Source organism: Cimex lectularius, unplaced genomic scaffold (genome assembly GCF_000648675.2).
Source record: "Cimex lectularius strain Harlan isolate CLEC.00 unplaced genomic scaffold, Clec_2.1 scaffold255, whole genome shotgun sequence".
In the NCBI taxonomy this organism is placed as follows: Eukaryota; Metazoa; Arthropoda; class Insecta; order Hemiptera; family Cimicidae; genus Cimex; species Cimex lectularius.
In genome coordinates, this window is record NW_019392847.1 from 537,044 (window position 1) to 556,734 (window position 19,691).

Here is a 19,691-nt window from a genome sequence, read left to right on the forward strand (position 1 = left end):
ATTTTCTTTATCAATACTTTAAAAGTGAGCGTTTTTGATAACTATAATCATAGCAAGTGTAAAACACCAAGTATCACCGTGTAAATAATTCCCTGATCCCAGCGCAAAACCTATTGATAACTGGAATAAGGCGGTCGTTTTCGTTTAATCTGAAATTGAAAGTTTATGCAAATGCTTAACACTTTTTTTTAAATAAAATTATAACAATTCTTTCGATAAAATTCCCCCCAGGGGGCGTCGGTGGCCGCAACGGTTTAAGCCAGAAACACACTTACCCGATGCTACGTCATGCGACGCTACCCGATGCTACCCGACGCCTTGCCACGTTTTGGTGGGGTGTGCACATCTAACCGACGCAAGGACATGTCGCGTACAGCCTACAGCGTTTATCACAATAATCACTGTCACAATCGCAACGCATCTTTTGTTCTTAATGCACTATTTTGAGCAAAACCTTGTAATAAATTTTTAGTTAAATTTTATGAGCTCAACCATCTAATAAAAATTGTTTGTTAAACTTAATTGTTTTAAATAAAGTTACTCCTAACCATCATAATTAAACAATGTATATAAAAACTTATGCATTTTTGATCTCGTTTAATTTGGTTTACATTAAAATAGCATGTTGTAATTAATATAACGACAAAATTACATGTACTTAGTTTGAAATAAACTGCAAAAAATATGAGTGTCCTGTTCTGATGCTACCCGACATTACAAAATGGTGTAATTTTACGAGCAGAACTATGAAATAAATTTTAATTAAATTGTAAGGATTATTAAAAATAAATAGAATTTGATATAAAGTAATTTAATTAAAGTCGCTAGAATACAAAACGCCGTTGTCCCAAACAACCACAACTGCGCAGTTCTCCGTGCGTACTACCGTTAGTCCCGTTTCTTTGTTCTTCCCTCTCGTCAACACCAACCCCTCAGCGTTGCCAACCGTCCCAGTGTTGCCGCCGGTTCTCTTCTAATGTTTCGGAGGGGCGCCTCTTTTCCCTCCTCTTGTCCTCTTCCATAACAAAATTTTATGAGCAAAACCGTGTAATAATTGTTCCAATTTTAGTATACGTACCGCCGAAGCGAGTATAATAAAGTGTTAGTTAAATTTATTATATCAAAAAATCGTATTCCGGTGTTTTGATTAATTTTCTACCAAACCATTAAAATTAATTTTTTAAATAAAAACTAATTAATTTTTAATCACAGTTAATTTGGTTTATAAGAAAACAAGTATGTTGTAATTAATATAACGACAATAATACATGTGTTTGAATAAAAATATGAGTGTCCGGTTCTTTTGCCTTCGACTGTACTCGATGCGACCCGACGAAAATCTGGGATCGCAGAGCGTCGGATAGGTTAGCGTGGCATAGCATCGGATAGATGTGCACGGGGGTAATGCAACCTTATGGAAAATCGGAGTTTTGATTTGCGTCGGGTAGCATCGGGTAGCGTCGCATGGCGTAGCATCGGGTAAGTGTGTTTCTGGTTTTAGGTGTTGACACGGCGCTCATCATTGTAAGGTAAAGGTCCCGGGTTCGAATCCAGCGGCCCTGCATTCGAACCCGACATACTTACAAATGGGCTTTTTTTCAAAAATACCGGCACCCCGAGGGTTGATATAACCTCTGCTGTTGCAAAAAATTCCCTTCTACGATGGGAACAAATAAAAAACACCGGCCGGGAAGTCAAGATTTCACGTACCTTTTGGGAATTCTGATAATAAATAAACACCAGACAGCCACAAACATTAGGAACGGGAGCAGAAAACCTAACCATGTTTGGACATGTTTCATTGTCTGTAAAAATATATCTGAAGCTGTCACATAAATTTCAAAATAGTTGTCGGCGTCGAAGCAAAGCCCCTTTTGAGGCGACCTAAGTCTGATTTAAGGCTTCTTAAACGCACTTGACCCTTTAAATTTCGCAATTATCTTCCTACAAAAGGGCCGTTTCCCTTAACATATATCAGAACCGTAGAGATTATCAGTCAAAACCATTAATATGGCTGGTAAGATATAAGATCTTAATTTCTATGAAGAAAGTATTTTGAAATTTGTATAGCAGTCAAAATTGTAATTATAATTGTTTTCTTTTAATTGCATTATTACAATTTGTTTGTAATATATAGACTAGAGGTAGTTCATTATGAAAGATAGTGTGTAGTTTATTAAAATTGATAGTATTTAAATATAAAATAATTTAGTAATTTTCTTAATACCATCTACATTTACATCATTTCTATTGTTTCTAAGGCAGTAAATACATTTTCCTCGCTCAAGAACTCTTGTTTAAGTTTATCTTTGAGAAGCCAATAATGCCAATTTTACTTACCTTAAGAAGTCAGTCATGCTGGTGTAATACACTGAAATAGTCATTCAGTTTAATTGTACGTCACTTGAAGAGACAATACTAAATTTGTCATTATGCTCAATGAAGTTAGTAGTCGATTGTTATTCAGTGGATTTTCCAATTTATTGAAAAAGATTTAAAAAATTTTAATATGAATGTTCGTCAAGTTATGTCACACCAAAAGTCGTTTTTTACGTATTTCATATTACTGAGAAGATTTAGTTGTCGATTTTTATAGAATACTTAAGAATATTAAAACGTCAATTTTTAGGTACGACATTTTTTGCCACTTAAACATTCATGTTTAATATTACACTCCCTAATGAGTCGATAATGCTGGTGCAGTATTGCTCGAATTAGGTTTAATTTTACGACACTTTAGTATTCATTATAAATTAATCATTATGTTTAATGAAGATAAAAGTCAATTGTTTTTCTGAGCCTTTTTGATTTTCTTGGCAATATCGAAAGAGTATTGAAAAGTTTAAAATGTCAACGTATAGTTATATTACTATGAATGTTTGAAAGTAGATTTTTTCCTCTTTTTATGAGCTTCTTAAGAATATTGAAAGGTCAATTTTATACTTCAATTTATGTCACTTAAACATTCATGGTTAATGTGTGGTGCTTAGTGACCGTTAGCCAATGATTATTTGGAGATCGTGAGGTGCGGTCTGGTGTGACGTAGGTTTTAGAGAAATTTTAAACTTAATTAAGGAAAAATTCATCTAAAATATTGTCTAGCATTGTATAAATTATTTTTTTACACTTCCTATGTGTATTTGTAAAATTTAAACAGTGTTTATATATCACAGGCCCTGAAGATGATCTCAATGAAGATTGGAACGTTGGCATGATAAAGAAAATGTTTTTCTAAAACCTACTTCACACCAGACCGCACCTCACGACCTACAAATAATCATTCATGGTTAATGTTACACTCTTTCCCAACTTAATAATGCTGGTTTAATGGCAATTAATAGTCATGGTGTTTAATTTTTTTACATATTGGGTTTATGTATCTGTCATTCAATGAAGGTAGTAGTCTATTGATTTTCTGTGAATTTTTAAATTTCATAACAAGATTGTACTCATCGGACATTTGTTGCTTAAATAGCCCTTCCGACGACTTTTAAATTGTTGGCTCCTAAGAGTCTATACTTGCGAATTTGTCATCATGATTGTTAGAAGTAAGCAACTTTGTTTTTGCCTTTGAATAGTTGATGAAAAATCTGAAAATATAAGCTTCCTTATGGATAATTTTGAATTTTCCGTAGTCCGCTTGACCAATTAATGTCTTTCAATTAATTAAGGTTTTTAGTTCAGATAAAAAAGTCAGTGTCTCGAGCGGGATTCGAACCCACGATCTTCGGCTAGATACGCCGCTACTCTACCACGTGAGCTATGGTAGAGCCACCTCGATCCACTCAGACACTAACTTCCCATCTCAACCCCACGTTTTGAATTTTCCCTCCTTTTTGCAATTTTTCAAATGTCGTGTAATCTATTTGATTTTCGGAATGAACTAATATCTTTCAATTAATTAAAGTTTTTAGTTGAGATAAAAATGGAGTAAAAAGTGGGTTCGAATCCCGCTCGAAATTGAATAAGTTAACATGAAGTATACCTTCACTAAAGCTCTCCGTTGTCATTTCATTTGTCGCCGAGAATCAAATAGATTACACTACATTTGAAAAATGGCAAAAAAGAAGGGAAATTCAAAAGGTGGGGTTGAGATGGAAAGTTGGTGTCCGAGTGGATCGAGGTGGCTCTAACATAGCTCTAGTGGTAGAGTAGCGGCATATCTAGCCGAAGATCGTGGGTTCGAATCCCGCTCGTGACACTGACTTTTTTATCTCAACTAAAAACTTTTCAATTATAGAACCGTGAAAGTTACAACAAATTAATATTATCGTAAGCAGAAAAATATTATTTATTTTATGCTTTATCATAATTTCCACTAATCATTAAAAAGTTCCTTACTTTAATGTTTTTTGAAAGGGCAGTCCTTACTTTTGACTTAAGTAAATACACAAATATGTGTATCGTTATGGTCCATAATGCAAATTCTGTATTCACCGAACCACCTGGAAAAAACTAATAGTGTCAGCTATTGATTGTATTAGTAATTTTTCGTTTACAAAAGGACTAAAAGGTAGTCATTTTAATGACCATTAAGTTACATCTATTAGTCATTGATTGCATTTCTATTCAAAGTAAATAATAAGATCATTTTAAATAAAACACGAGAAAATAACTAAAATCTCATCATGTCATTATCTAGTTCTTTACGAGTTATTTAAAAAGAATTGCGGAATGTTATAAGATATTGGGGGTATTAAGTGTTACTACTTCACGCTAAATCATTCAATCTTCTTATACATATGTAATTCTTTTATCGATTCCGTTCCTAAACCTTCCGTTCTTTATAAGCGCGTTAATCGGGGTCATCGATCTAAAACGCTCAAGGGCTAAACTCGTGATTCCAAAGGCCGGAATCTCATATTCAATCGAGAACGAATTCGTTTTGTGTCCGGTTGTGTTTCGATATCGAGACAGGAGGATGATTGCAAAAAGTTTCGAATCAGAGCACCACCAACGAACGAGCCTTGCCACATTTTGACCATCGGCGTATTCCTCGGGCGTTAATACAGATGGATAATTGGCCTATTTATTGCAACCGACCCTTCGGCCAATATTCGAAAACGTATTTATTGGTCTTCGTGGCCAATCAGTATATCCCAAATGCTTTGTTACAATACTCTTTTTTTTCCCTGTCCCACATAATGGAGGCGTGTCATGCCTTGGTTCCATACAGAGAGCTTGTAGGCATGCCGAGAACCGTCAGGGTAGCAAGTTCCGCTTTTTAGGGGAATTTTTTATTATATATAGCCGTCAAAATATGTGTTTTATGTGTGGTGTTTAGTGACCATTAATTAATGATTATTTGGAGATCGTGAAATGCGGTCTGGTGTGACGTAGGTTTAGAAAACCATTTCATTTATCGTGCCAACGTTTCGATCTTTACTGAGATCATCTTCAGGGAATGATAAACATTGTTTATATTTATGTTTATGTGTTTCGGGTTTCTGTTTTTTGTATGAGTGAGTTTATTTATTAGAGTGAATGGGGAGGTGCTGATGATGAAATAGCCCCTCGAGCTGTGTACGTGACTTGGGTCGATGCTGGAATATTTATAAAAGTACCCATCGACCCCTATTAGATTAGTTTGTTATTGTATGCAGGTCGATGGAGGAATATTGAATATTCCACCTACTGAATAGAATGAATATAGGTGTGAAGGTATTTATTTGTGTGAACGCGTATTGAATGTGTGTTGTTATATTTAGCATGCACTCGAGGATGCCCCTTACAAATAAAATTAATAAAATAAAAATTACAAAATTACAAACGTAACATCAGTTACTTAGGAACAAATAGATATATAACAACAATTCAAAGAGTTGTTACACAGCAGTCTGTTCTTTACAACAAATAGAATAAGGGAAATAATAAACGCAATTTATACCCTCCTCAATGAACACTTTACCATGTGTCATTTTAATGTTAATAATGTATCATTTTAAAATTAATTTTAATAATTTAAACATTTCCGTACTTTAAAAAAATTATATCATTTAACTGTTACTAACTATAAAGAGAGTATGCTGTAAATATAATCCCTCCCAGCAGGAATACTGTTGGGAGGAGAACAAAATAAAACAAAGCACAAAAACAAAAGAAATGAACACAATGGACCAAAAACTAACTGAAGATTTATACATTTACTGATAATAATATAATACATATACTATTTTAAAATAAATAAAAAATGATTATTCGGAGATCGTGAAATGCGGTCTGGTGTGACGTAGGGTTTAGAAAAACATTTTCTTTATCGTGCAAACGTTTCTATCTTTATTGAGATCATCTTCAGGGCTCAAAGTGTTTGTTTTCGGCGTAATTGTGTTATTCATGCGTGTCGCGTTGAGGGTGCCCCATCATAACAAAATAATCATTGACTAACAATGAATAAACACCACATAAATAAATAATATAATAAATTAATTGTACAATATATTTATATAAAGAAAAAACAATCAGAAAGGTGGTCTTGTCTACATTTTATAAACTTGAAATAAGCATGGCCAATAAAGTACAAATTTAAATCTAGGTCAACAAAGTGAAACAGATCAGACGTCACAAGGATACTGTTAAAACACAATTTCGATAGATAGCCTGTTAATGAAAAAAACTATTGTAAGAAAACAACAATGAAGCACTATAGTTTTAAAAGGCAACTTATTTAAGTTAGTAATTATAGTGTTATAAGCAAGGTGATGAAGACTAAAACCCATTTTAATAATTAGGGTTTTGTCTTTTCCTCAATTTATGGATGAAAGTAACTTATTAAAGAGAAAAATTGAAAGTAATAAAAATACTAGTTTACTTATTCAGAAATCGTGAGATGCGGTCTGGTGTGATGTAGGTTTCGGAAAAACATTTTCTTTATCGTGCCAACGTTTCCATCTTTATTGAGATCATCTTCAGGGCTCAAACTCTCAACACGCAAGAATGGCACAAATACACAGACAAAAACTTTGAGCCCTGAAGATGATCTCAATAAAGTTCGAAACGTTGGCACGATAAAGAAAATGTTTTTCTGAAACCTACATCACACCAGACCATCTCACGATTTCTGAATAATGATCGATTAACGGTCACTAATCACCACACATACTAGTTTACCTTCTTTTGAATCATTTGATTTATTTATTATATATAAAAATATTTATAGAATGCAGATCTCATTATTTAAGCAACTTTTACTTATTAGCGTTGTGTGTTTCACGCCCAGTTTTTCAACATTAAGGAAGCAGAATACAAAACACTATGTCAATAATGAGTTATCAAATTCACCGTTCAAAACAGTCATAATTACACAGATCATGATGAATGTTTGACCGTAAACAATTGGGTTGCAATTTGATCGTTGAATCGGGTGGTTATTTTAACCCCAACCGGTATTTTTCATACTAGGAAAACCGGCTTATTTCAAAAAGTGCCTGTCATTACGAAATCAATTTAGGCATGACATGCTGATTATCTTGGCACGAAAGTCTTTATTAGCTGTAAGTCGTAATTAGTAGTTTTTTTCCGTATCTTCTAGGCCAAAATTCCCAGAGAGACAATATGATGTACTTTACATGTTCTTGACTTTTAAGCTCTTAACTGACTTTCCTTACAATGTCAATACTACGTGAATTATATAATATCTCGTATAACTTTAAAAACCGTAGTGTGACTTTAAAAACCAAGAATGTTATGTTATTAAATTATAATTTATTATCATTCACCTTAATATTAACAGAGTTCAATGATACCTTTTTGAACTTCTCTTTTAAATCTTGCACAACCGAAAATTACTTACTATTACAATTGGTGCAAAATAAAGCATACACTCCATTCTTACCTTATGTGAAATATGTATTGAATATGCTGAAACATGTCCACATACTGGTTAGTTTCTTTCACCAAATTAATTAATGAACTGGAGTGTTGGAACGTTTACTGTTATTAGAAGTCACATTTTCGAAATAGATTTAGGCTCCAAACGGTGTAACTAGAATGGGGACAAGCTGCCCGGTTTATTGGCAAACACATATATATAAATTATTACACACAATACAGGTACAAGGTAGATAAAACATTACAAAACTTTCCACGGTTAAAGTTAGGTAATATTATGTAAAGAAACTCCGTAATAGTGGGTTTACTCTTAACTGAAAATTTAAACGTTTTTTAATCATTGTCAAAACAGTTAGAAAGTCAGATCTGCTGTGCACCCTTAAAGCTCGTTAGCTGTTACATGCAGACGACAATATCTAATCAGATGACTTGCGATTTGAAAACCCTATCAATTGAACATTCAACAATTTTTAATGCAATCCTTTGCTGTTTTTATTCGTCTTGCAGATGTTAACAATCTTTCATTATCTCATCTGTCGAAATAGGACAAACTTCAAAATAAATGTCTCAGAATATGTCTAGGAGCCATGCATTCCTCACAAATAAATGCTCTCCAGGTGGAGGCCAAAATTTTGCCTCTCAACATGCGAAGATCTTTAGAGGCTGGCAAATTTTTATCCTCCCGCATGGTTATTGAAAATCACCTTGTTATTGCCCGTATCTGACACCTAGTTATGCTTGCTAGCACAGATCGATACTGGCAAAACAAACGAACTCAATTGCTTTTATTGTTTAGCCGTACTTGCGCTATACCGGATCCCTTAGCTATACCTGATTGGTCTCATTTCCCTCCATATGTAGAAGAGGCAGCCACGAGAGGTCAATCTGACGCGGCACTAACCTTATATACCGACGGATCCAAGTAGGATAATCTGGTAGGCGCTTCATTTTTTAATCCCTGCATAATTTCGCCGTACAAATTAAACTGAGTGGGGTCGCCTCCATTTTTACTGCTGAAGCGTTAGCAATCTTGGAAGCCTTAAAGTATGCTCAGACTATGAACCCTTCCGACTTAATTATATTCTCTGACAGCCAAAGTGTGGTCCATTCCCTTCATAGTATCCTTAAAGCCAATCACTTTATCCTCACACAGATTTTCAATTTAATATGTCAGTTAAAAACCTCCAACACTAACATTTATCTGGGTAAAAGGACATAACGACAATGTTTACAACGATGAAGCCGATAGAGTGGCGAAGAGGCGGCCATATCTGGTCCTTTGCAGTTTTCCATCTCGGTTGGTTCATCTCATTTGTATCCTCCTACTCCTTGAGATCTTGACAAAGGGAGTTTAGTTCCACAAGTAATGTCAACGTTTACAAATCAATTCAAACCCATATTCCTCCCTTCCCGTGGTCCGGTTCTTTGAATTATCCCCGACAATCCATCACTTCCATAATCCCCCTCCGACTAAACCACCATAGTCTACCTGTCCACCTTTACAAAATTAAAATCCTTATTCCCCTTACTGCTCCTGCAACAACTTAGTAGTGGCCAATCCAACCACGTCCTTCTTGAGTGCCCTCTTACCGCCTCAGGCAGAGAAGCATTTTACAGGTCGCTGATTATGGCCGGCATACCTCTTCCCATCACAGTGTTCAATCTCCTATGTTACTCCCGAAGAACTGATGTAATTGAACCCTTAATTAAATACATTTATCTAAACAAAATCATAATATAACAAACGTAAAAAAAGAGGAAGGAAGAAAAAAGAAAAGGAAAAAAATTATTCATAATTATAAACCATTGGCTAATATGATTAACATAAGGCCATAAATTAGCTTTCCTTAAAAGAAAGTTAAATAAATAAAAAAATATATCGCATCACCTATAAATTTCGATATTTCTTATTAGTTTTTGATTGTAACCCACGTTTTATTTGTATTACTAGTAATACTATTTGTTGCAACAGAGATATTGGGGATTAATCATTAATAACTGTTTACATTCGAAGGTAACTATTTTTTAGACCTAGTAGAAATCTTTCCCTATTTCCTCCTACAACGCTCCAGTGGATCGATAAGAATCATTAACCTCCAAGGAAAAGGGTTTGGGTCACATCGTTAATCGTCTTGTCATTAGCCAAGGCGGAGTCGGCCGGTTGCCCAGCTCGAGTACCGTTCCCAGTGTCATCCCGCTTCGTCGGCTAGTTTTGCTAGCAGTCGCATCCGAGTTGGAAGTTACTCGTATAGGTTCGCACCCGAAAGCAGATGTCTCGGTTTGGTCAGGAACCCCACTAACCATGTACTAGGCCTAAGGCCCTGCTACTAGACCTTATCAATCCTCTGCAAGCGTATTTTTCGTCTCCCTGTCGGCTCCCCGCCTGAAGTGACCGACGAACGTTAGTAATGTAGCTTTTTTAACTTTTTTCCCTACCCCTCGACAGGTTCGATGTGTGGATGTCATATTAACTTTTGATCAACGCCGAGAAATCTCGCCGACTCTACGTATCTTATCGCAGCGTCCCTCAGACAAAAATGGCCTTCCTCAGCCTCCAAAAGTGGACACAAACTCTTCCAGCCATAACGTTTATATCGACTGCATCACCCATCCGACTTCTAGATCTTTCCCTGAAAAGAAAAAGCAGAGGTCGGAGGTCACTGTCAGCAATAGCGTTCAGTGCGGTCGAAAAAGTGTCCAATCTGATACAGAACCTTCGTTTCCTCAGGAAAGCCTCGAAAAAGTTGGGTAATTAGCCTCTGAAAACGATGCCTCGACATTTTCAAAATATCGCATATCTCCACGTCGTTTCTTCTCGAAGTCAAAGAAGTTTCATCAGCCCATCAAAAAGCAATGGGAATGGTAGCAATTACTTAAGCACGAGGGTCTTACTATTAAATGCCATTTTAAATCGAAAATATGATAACATGTTGATTAATTCTCTCACATACGTTCATAATTTATGGTATGTTTCTTGGTCAGAATGTAATTAAGAAAGAATGTATTTATTAGCGCGACTGTGAATTATGTTTCTATTTACTCATTCTCATCTAACACTCTAATTTATTGGCGAGATAGTAAATAACAGTAATAACGAATTTATGAGGGTGAATATTATGATATAAAAAGTGTCTACGTAAACAAAATTATTCTTGGTGCTAAAAACAAAAATATTGAATGCATTTCTTACCATGATTGTAATTAATTTTATAATTACTCAATTAATCATACACAATTTTTCATTGCGAAAAAACTAGGTACAATTATTTGAGTAATTATATAATTAAGAATAAGCTGATAAAAATAATTAAAAAGTTAGAATTAATTTTATTGTAGCAATGTAATAGATCTAGTTTAGAAGTTAGGATTTTTGCAGAAACATCTGCCTCTGAAAAATAGAGGAACGTATTTATTAGCTTGATTGTGAAATGTGATTGTTCTTCTGTTATTTACTGTATATTTTTTTAATTCATTACTATGTATTATAATTTAATATTTCACTGAAGATTTTTTGTACTTTGACTGATTAAAGTACTTGACGAACACTCAGCTACAACAGAACAGCTGAGAAAGGGTTACGGGCTAGCACAAAAGTCATTCAAAATAAAATATTTGAAAAAAATTTTATCTAAAAAATTAAAATTGTAAAAGTACTATAGTAACTTCATTACACCAATATCATTGTCGCACTTAAAACACTAAAAGGAGCTTTATCGCCAGCGTGAGACGACGTTGTACGAGTAAGCCTTTTTATTGTTATATGTGTGTTATATCGTGAGATGCGGTCTGTGTGATGTAGGTTTCAAAAAAACATTTTCTTTATCGTGCCAAATTAAACCTACATGAATTTGTTAAATTTAAACAATGTTTGTAAATCCGAGGCCCTGAAGATGATCTCAATAAAGATCGAAACGTTAGCACGATAAAGAAAATGTTTTTCTGAAACCTACATCACACCAGACCGCATCTCACGATTTCTGAATAATTTATTGTTATATATGATTCGTGTAAAACCAGATGTTCTCGGAAAATCCAAAAATCTCAGTGTTACGATTTTTTTTTAGGGGGGAGACAGTTTATTTCGTTCGATGACAAGTCAGCAGTCCGGTTACTTCATTATTACAAGAGGCAGTTTGTTGCGCTTGCATTACATAGCGGTTACGTTAGAAATTAATGATATAATTAAATTGCAGAGTAGAACTCCAATTATAAACAAAACGACCATTGCCAATACTACTTTTTTTCTGACTTTTTTGTAAATGATGGTTCTACTCACAAAGCTTTCAACAATCCTGATTTCAAGCAGTAAACGGTCATCATCAGGTTGAACGAGTTTCAATCACGCCTCTCTCGATAGGAATTGTAAGATTCACCGCAAACGAGACGTTCCAATGAGAAGCTGGTTTAATGCCTTTCAATTTTGAAGTGCAAAAAACGTGAATTACGCCACAATTAAATAATATCCTAATAAATACTGTAAGAAAATAATTTCAAATTAGTGATTAATTTGTATGTCATTGTATATTATTTAGGTATACATTTAAAATGGGGGGTAGATGAAAATCTATTACATTATTTATGCATTTATCTCCATGTTTTACATTTTTTTATTTCAAATTTCTCAACCAACCTAGTTCCCTCTCTTTGCTGAAACAGTATAAAACTGGTGTATTTAAATTTAAATTGAAATTGCGTTTTGTTTCATTTAGATGGCCCTTCAATTCAGAAGATGTGTTCGATTTAGGCATGAGTTCTTTAACTCTCGTTTTATTTATTTATCTATTTCTCTGCAGCTATGTCCTATATATTTAATATCGCTTCAATTAAGTTCGTAAACTCCGCTTTTTGACAAGTTGTCTACCTTGTTGACGTTTTGAGACGATGATTCTAAGTGAACACGCACCTCTTTAATCTACTGTAAAACCTACTAATTTTTAGAATTTTACCCAATTTTGTGATTGTTCCCTAAAATATGGCAAGCAAACTAAAAATTCATGTTTGGTGGGTTGACTGGGTCCGATTATTGCTTATTTTAAATTTAATTTTTTTATTCTTTTTACTAGTAACCTATCGATAAATATTTCTTGATATCCATTGTTTTTAACCAAGGTTTTAATTGTATGTAATTCCTTGTCATAATTAGCAGGTGTTAATGGGAGCTTCAACATACGGTCTCTGAGCCAAACGAATCCAGCAGCTTTTTGGGAGAGAAGACTCTGCTGGTATCAAGGTGACTGTATTGTATTTTTCTCTCACGCATTGGCTTCTCTTCTCGTCATTCCATGTTCTTTTTTATCTGTCTACCTGTCTTTTCGTCGTTCTCCTTATGAAATAAATATGTCTGATAATAATTACTTCGGCAACCGAATTTGTCTTCCTTTCTTCCCTCTGATTTCCTTATTAAAAGTAGGCAACATTTCTCAATAATTTGTAAAAATGTGGCCAGTTTTCCAATTTGTTTAAGAAATCAATAAAGGCCCAGGTAATACTTTTTTGAACCAAACAAATATTATAAAATATAAGTAATTGAAAACAATATATTGTCCAATAAGAAAATCGCAAATATTATAAAATATAAGGAAATAGAGCGGATATTACAAAATTGAACCTCGAAATCGATTTCGTACATCATGAACCTGTTACGATATTTTACATAAAGTCACACACTTGCCTGTTATAATATTTGTGATTTTATGTGTTTCTACGTGCGTTGGACTTCAAGGATGGAGATAGATGATAGGTAAATATTGAAAGGGTCGAAGTCGGACAGATCGTCCACCTTTTACAGGAAGGAAAAAACCATCAAATATTGGAAAATAAGGCGGATATTACGACATTGATTTCGTTTCGTATTGTCAGCTTTTCCAACGAATCGAAGAAAAATGTATATCAGTCTGAAAACGGTCAGAAATGATAACAAGTCTACTGCTAGTGTTAACCTTCGCACCCGTAGGTGCTTCCAGTCGCCATCTGGAGAGGGACGAAAAGTCAGACGAGCCGATAATCGCGAGGAAAATTAGTCTCCACGACGAGGAAGTGAAAAAAGGCGGAAGTTATAATCTACTTTCCGACCTGAGTCGTTCGAACAAAATAATGAAAGTCGGCGAAAAGATATCTGATGAAAGTATTCTTAGACGTCGTCTTCGTCCCAGGATCAGCATCCCGAAAGAGCTCGACTGGCGGAAAAGGGGATTCGTGACACCGTCGTGGAACCAGAAAAACTGTTCTGCTTGCTATGCGTTCAGCGTTGCTGCTTCCATTCAAGCTCAAGTAAGTACAAATATCTTTTTTTATAAATTACATATTAAATATTTCCTTTCAATGGCTGTGAGCCTTCATAGTCTTGCCCTGAGCACATTAAAATTTATTTAATAATCAGGTAAATAGTAGGAACCAAGAATAACCGTAAAAACCTTTGAAATTTATAATAATCCAAAAATCCTCAATACTAGTATTTTTAGAAGGGACTAATAATCCATCCCTAACCATCCGATTGACCAAATAAACTCTTTTCGATTAATTAATCTTTAATTAAGGTTTTTTAGATGAGATAAAAAAGTCAGTGTCACGAGCGGGATTCGAACCTACTACCTTCGGCTAGATAGGCCGCTGCTCTACCACTTGAGCTATCGTGACTTCGATCCACCTCGTGGCCATTTCATTTGTCGCCGAGAATCAAATAGATTACACGAAATCGTCCTAATCCTTAATTAAAGATTAATTAATTGAAAAGAATTTATTTGGTCAAGTGGTAGAGCAGTGGTGTATCTAGCCGAAGGTCGTGGGTTCGAATCCCGCTCGTGACACTGACTTTTTTATCTCATCTAAAAAATCTTAATTAATTGAAAAATATTAATTAATCAAGCAACGGGTTCGTCCTAACTTTAATCTATGGTAGAAGCCGAGCCACTTATTACCAAGTAGAGATCGTGATTGAATGGATTGTTAAAGCAGATCTAATTTGTGTGTAAGTCAAATTTTTATTTTTTACTTTTCAGATGTTCATCAAAAGAGGAAAATACGAACCTCTTAGCAAACAACAGATCGTGGACTGTTCGTACAATAACGGAAACCTCGGTTGCAACGGAGGAACATTCCTGAACACCCTCCTCTACGTCCAAAGACACGGACTGATGACCGAGAAAGATTATCCATACGACGGAAACCAATCTGCGTGCCGATTCGAGTCGAACAAAGTTTCAGCTAAAATCAAATTCTGGAACGTCCTGCCTGCTGGGGACGAAGACGGATTGAAAACCGCCCTGGCGAATTACGGGCCCATCCCAGTGGCGATTAATTCCAGACCTGAGACGTTCAAACTGTACGAAAAAGGGATTTACGACGATCCGGAATGCACGGGACATTCCATGAACCATGCCGTCCTATTGGTCGGCTATACCGAAGATGCCTGGATCATTAAAAATTGGTGGAGTGACGAATGGGGCGAAAGTGGTTACATGTATCTCAAAAGGGGGAAAAACATGTGCGGAATTTCTAATTATGCTGTCTATGTGAAAGCATAGATATTTTATGCACAATTTTTAACAAAGATTTCAAACAATTCTGCTACCTAAGCTTAGCATAAGTTATACTGCTACTCATTATCGATTACTATTGATCCAGGTTAATTCTACAGTGTATGTTCCTAATTTAGGGTAGGTTTTTTTTAGTGTGAAAGCAAAGAAGAACGAATGTATTTATAAGCGCGACTGTTAATCAACTTTTTTTTTATTTTTGTCATTCTTGAATAACATTAGGAGTTGGATATAACAACAATAAGGGCTCTTTTCTTGGTGCGAACGTGATAAATGTTAAAGTATTAACTACCAAGATAGTATATAACGATTGTACGTTTTCATACAATAATCTCAAGCTCAGTCATAGTGCCATTGTATATTTTCCTTACTTTCAATTATGATGATTTGTGTTTCAAATAATAATTTTATGTTTTCTTGTATGTTTGCAGTGTTGGACGTATTGATTAAAATGAAAGTAATTGACATGAAATTATTTAAACACTATTAGTTGTACGTAAACAGAAGATATTCTTCTTGGTGCTAAAAAAAAAATATTGAATTATTTATTACCATATTTGTAAATTAATTTTATTGTAGCTTGAGTAGAAGTTTAGAATTAATAATAAATTAGACACTAAAAAAGAGAAGAATATATTTATTAGCTTGGTGTGAAATGTTTTGGTATAGACTGATTTTCTGTTATTTATTACATTAATTTATTCTTTAATTCATTTAGTATTAGAATGTCATTTCACTGAGGATAATAGGGCGTATCCATTTTGATCCATGAACAATGGTTTTTCGGCGATTCATATCTCAGCTGACGGTGGTGCGACCGAATCATAACCGACCTTCAGCTTAGGTAAAGTTATGGAATAACTCGAAATGCTTTCAAAATAAAATATGGAAAAACAGAAGTACTAGAGTAAATTCATTAAACCAACATCGTTGTCTACGGATTAAAAAAAAACAGTCAAAGATATTACTCTCTCATTAAAAATATTACTTAATAGTGTGAAGTGATAGAAAAAATATAGTGTAGCTTTAACTAGTCTTATTGAGAAATATTTTTATATATAATCAATGCATAAAATTCACATGTTTAAATTAAAAAATAAATTGTAAGTCTCCACTTTCCGAGAGGTCTGCAGAGTGATAAACCATTTCGACGTTACTAATCATTTTCGTCTGCCTATCCTCGTGGAGCTTTTCTCCCTGTTTCAGACTCTCTGAAGATGTCGAAATGCCGAAATGCCTCTCACAGACCAATCTAACGAGGATATTCGGATAAAAAGATCGGAAACGACCTAATTAAACAAAATAGTTCGTTAATTTATCAGATAATACATGTATGTACTGACCACAATCTGTCCACATCGCCGAGCACGACATTATTTATTAGCTTGATTGCAAATTGATTAGTAAATATTTAGACAACAGAAATAGCCCTTTGTAGAAAACAATATCATCACTTTTGTTAATTCAACTATAGTCTGTACTAATCTATCAAATTGAATGACTGTATACATGTTTTAACAAAATTTAGTGACATATTTGTTAATAGATTTTTTGCTTTGCTTTTGTACTTTTTGTTAGTTAATGTAATGTGTAAATGTGGGTATTATTTTTTTGTGCAATTACTAGTTAATTGATATTTTATGTATTCATGCCTTCTTACTTTCCATAATTTTTTTTTCTCAGGTTTTTCATCTTTCTTCCAATCGGAATATATTTTTTGGGTTTATTCTTTGAAATAATGACAGAATAAAAAATATTAGTACATATTTTATCTACTACAAAAAGATAAATTCTTGGTACTTTGCAGCATACGTCTCATCTATCGTTAATATTTTTTAGACCACTTTTGTTGTCAGTCTTTCTGACTAATAGCTCATGCGTTGAATTATTATCCAAGAGAAGGATGTTTGTCTATCGATCATTTTAATTGTTCCTAATATGCCATTATTAGCAGGGGCTAACGGTGTAGAAGGTCTTAAAGTGCCCAATATTGAAATGCTTTTACCTTGAAGTATTGCTAAGATTTAAAAAAATGAAATCACGTTGGAAAATATCAATTGTTGTTAAATTCGTTTAAATTAATAATGTAGTTTTAAAAAATTCGATCATTTTTTTATAGTGATTGCATTCCCGTAGAGCTGTTGGTTAGATGAGACTAAATCCAGACCCCCATGGAAATTGAAAAAATTTCGTTAATATCGAAACAAATAAAAGGAAATTTTATTTTAAAAACGTACCAAATTTCACCTTTCGACTATGTGGGAATATTCATTAGCCACTTGAACGGTACCGAGCCATCGGTGAAGGGATCGAAACGAGAACGAAACACGATTGTGTGTTATATAATAGAGATTGTACAGAGGGCGAAGAAAAAAAGAATGAAGGCTGCAATCAAAGTAACTGTATCATTGTACAAATTTCCTAAGGGTTTATTATAACCGGACGCTTGTTAATTTCGGTTTTATGACAAATAAATAAATACTTGTTTTTTTCCATTGCAGTATAATTGTTCTGTTGGTGTTTTCTAAAAGCGAACGACCAAACGGTAAAACCTTGGGCTCGAACAATTCTGAAAACCTATTAATATGAAACAAAACCTATTGATATGAAAACTTATATTAATATGAACCTGTTTAAATTAAAGAAACTTTGTTCTTGAAAAAAAAGTATGAGGCAAATAAGTCAAAACCTAAAAGTATTAAATTATTTACCTTGTGCTCATTTACATTTTTTATGCTTAATTTTTAATATCGAAACAATCGTACATCATAACATGGTGAAAATAATCATAAAACATTCAACCTGAACAGAAGTAACAAAAGATATTATTTATTTATTTGACTAGATATTTTCTAACAATAAGAAATTTGCGTACATATGTATTTTTGAGGGAAAGTGGCGGGGTCCTATGCGTCCTCTTTAGCATATCTCCATTTGTGTACCATACCTCCTGAAAAACATTATGGTCGATGTTGTTGGGACAATGTTCACGAAAACCCATTTCCCTTTACTTTAACAAATCCTTTGCATTAACAAAAACATTACAGTATTGTTCAGAAACTGGAAGAACTAATTATTAATTTTACCAAGAATAACAGTAATAACAAATGTCAGCAAAAAAAAGAAAAAAGGTATTAATTTAGTAAGTTGGTCTAATATAGTATATACAGTGAAATATTTGGTTTAAAATAAATAAATAAGTTAGTTTAAATAATTAAATAAATAAGTTATTTTAACAAATTAGTAATAAATGGACAATTTAACAGGTTAACAGTTTAATAAATTAACAAATCAGTTGGTTAGTAGTTAAATATTTTTATAAGTTATTAAGTAACAGATAATTAAATAATTGAGAAGGTTGAGATTCAGGAGGATAAAATATGTTTTATTCTTCTGTGCTTCCAAGATATTGTGCGGATTGAAGCACATATGGAGCTTTCGCAGTAGACTTTTTGAGAGAAAAATTTTGGGTCCTGTATTTTAATTCCTCCCTAATCCATGGCATTTCAACTAAAGCATGCAAGTCTGTGAGCCTTGTGTAACGTGGGGACGAGGTGGCTAATCTTAAAAACTTGTTTTGTATTATTTGTAACCTCTTAATGTTAGTCATGCTTGTGTAAGTAACAATAAACTTTGATACACATATTTGTCTCATTTAAGATTTAAATTTCTTTACTTATGTGAAGTTTTATTCTTCAATTTTATAAAATTAATTGAACGATCAAACAATGTAATATTTTATCTATTGATAGGTTGAAAAATTCCCAGATCTCCGTGGTTGAAAACTTTTATTCAATTTAGTAAATTACATGGTCGTTTCGGGCTCCTGGCCCATCATCAGAAACTATACATAGAGAAATCTCATGGTATAATTCACAATCTTAAAGAACACCTATCAGTAATTCCCAGTAATAATTAATTTTTTTTTAAATAAAAGTATTTATACTTGGACCGTGCCAATGATACATATATTATTTTTTCACCCCCTTTATTTGTTGAGGGGAATGTTGTCAAAATTGTTTTAAAACTGTAATCTGAAGATCTTGGAATTTTTCAACCTATCAATAGAGAAAATATGAACAGTGGAGTTGGTAATGTATAAAATAAGATGTAATATTTTAGTGTTTGTTTAACTAATTTGTTCAATTACTCTGTTGGCTTGATAATAATTGTGTAATTTCAGAGGGTTATGCTCTCACGCACCCCTTAAGAGAAATGGTATCCCCTGTTTTGAACTTATATGATCTGGTTCTAATGTTACTTATGCAATTCCTAAAATACGCTCTTCTTCTGTGTTATTGTTTCCTCCTAACACGGTGTTGGTTCATG

General features: G+C 33.8%; 1 protein-coding gene across 1 annotated transcript; it reads left to right on the forward strand.

Annotated features, from left to right (window-relative positions):
* Nucleotides 1–13,737: 13,737 nt before the first annotated feature.
* On the forward strand, nucleotides 13,738–15,416 carry LOC106661277 (cathepsin L1-like). The gene is made up of 2 exons (XM_024228673.1): nucleotides 13,738–14,097; nucleotides 14,826–15,416. Exons 1-2 carry the CDS (start codon nucleotides 13,738–13,740, stop codon nucleotides 15,348–15,350), a joined length of 885 nt encoding a protein of 294 aa, XP_024084441.1. The 3' UTR covers nucleotides 15,351–15,416.
* Nucleotides 15,417–19,691: the final 4,275 nt, after the last annotated feature.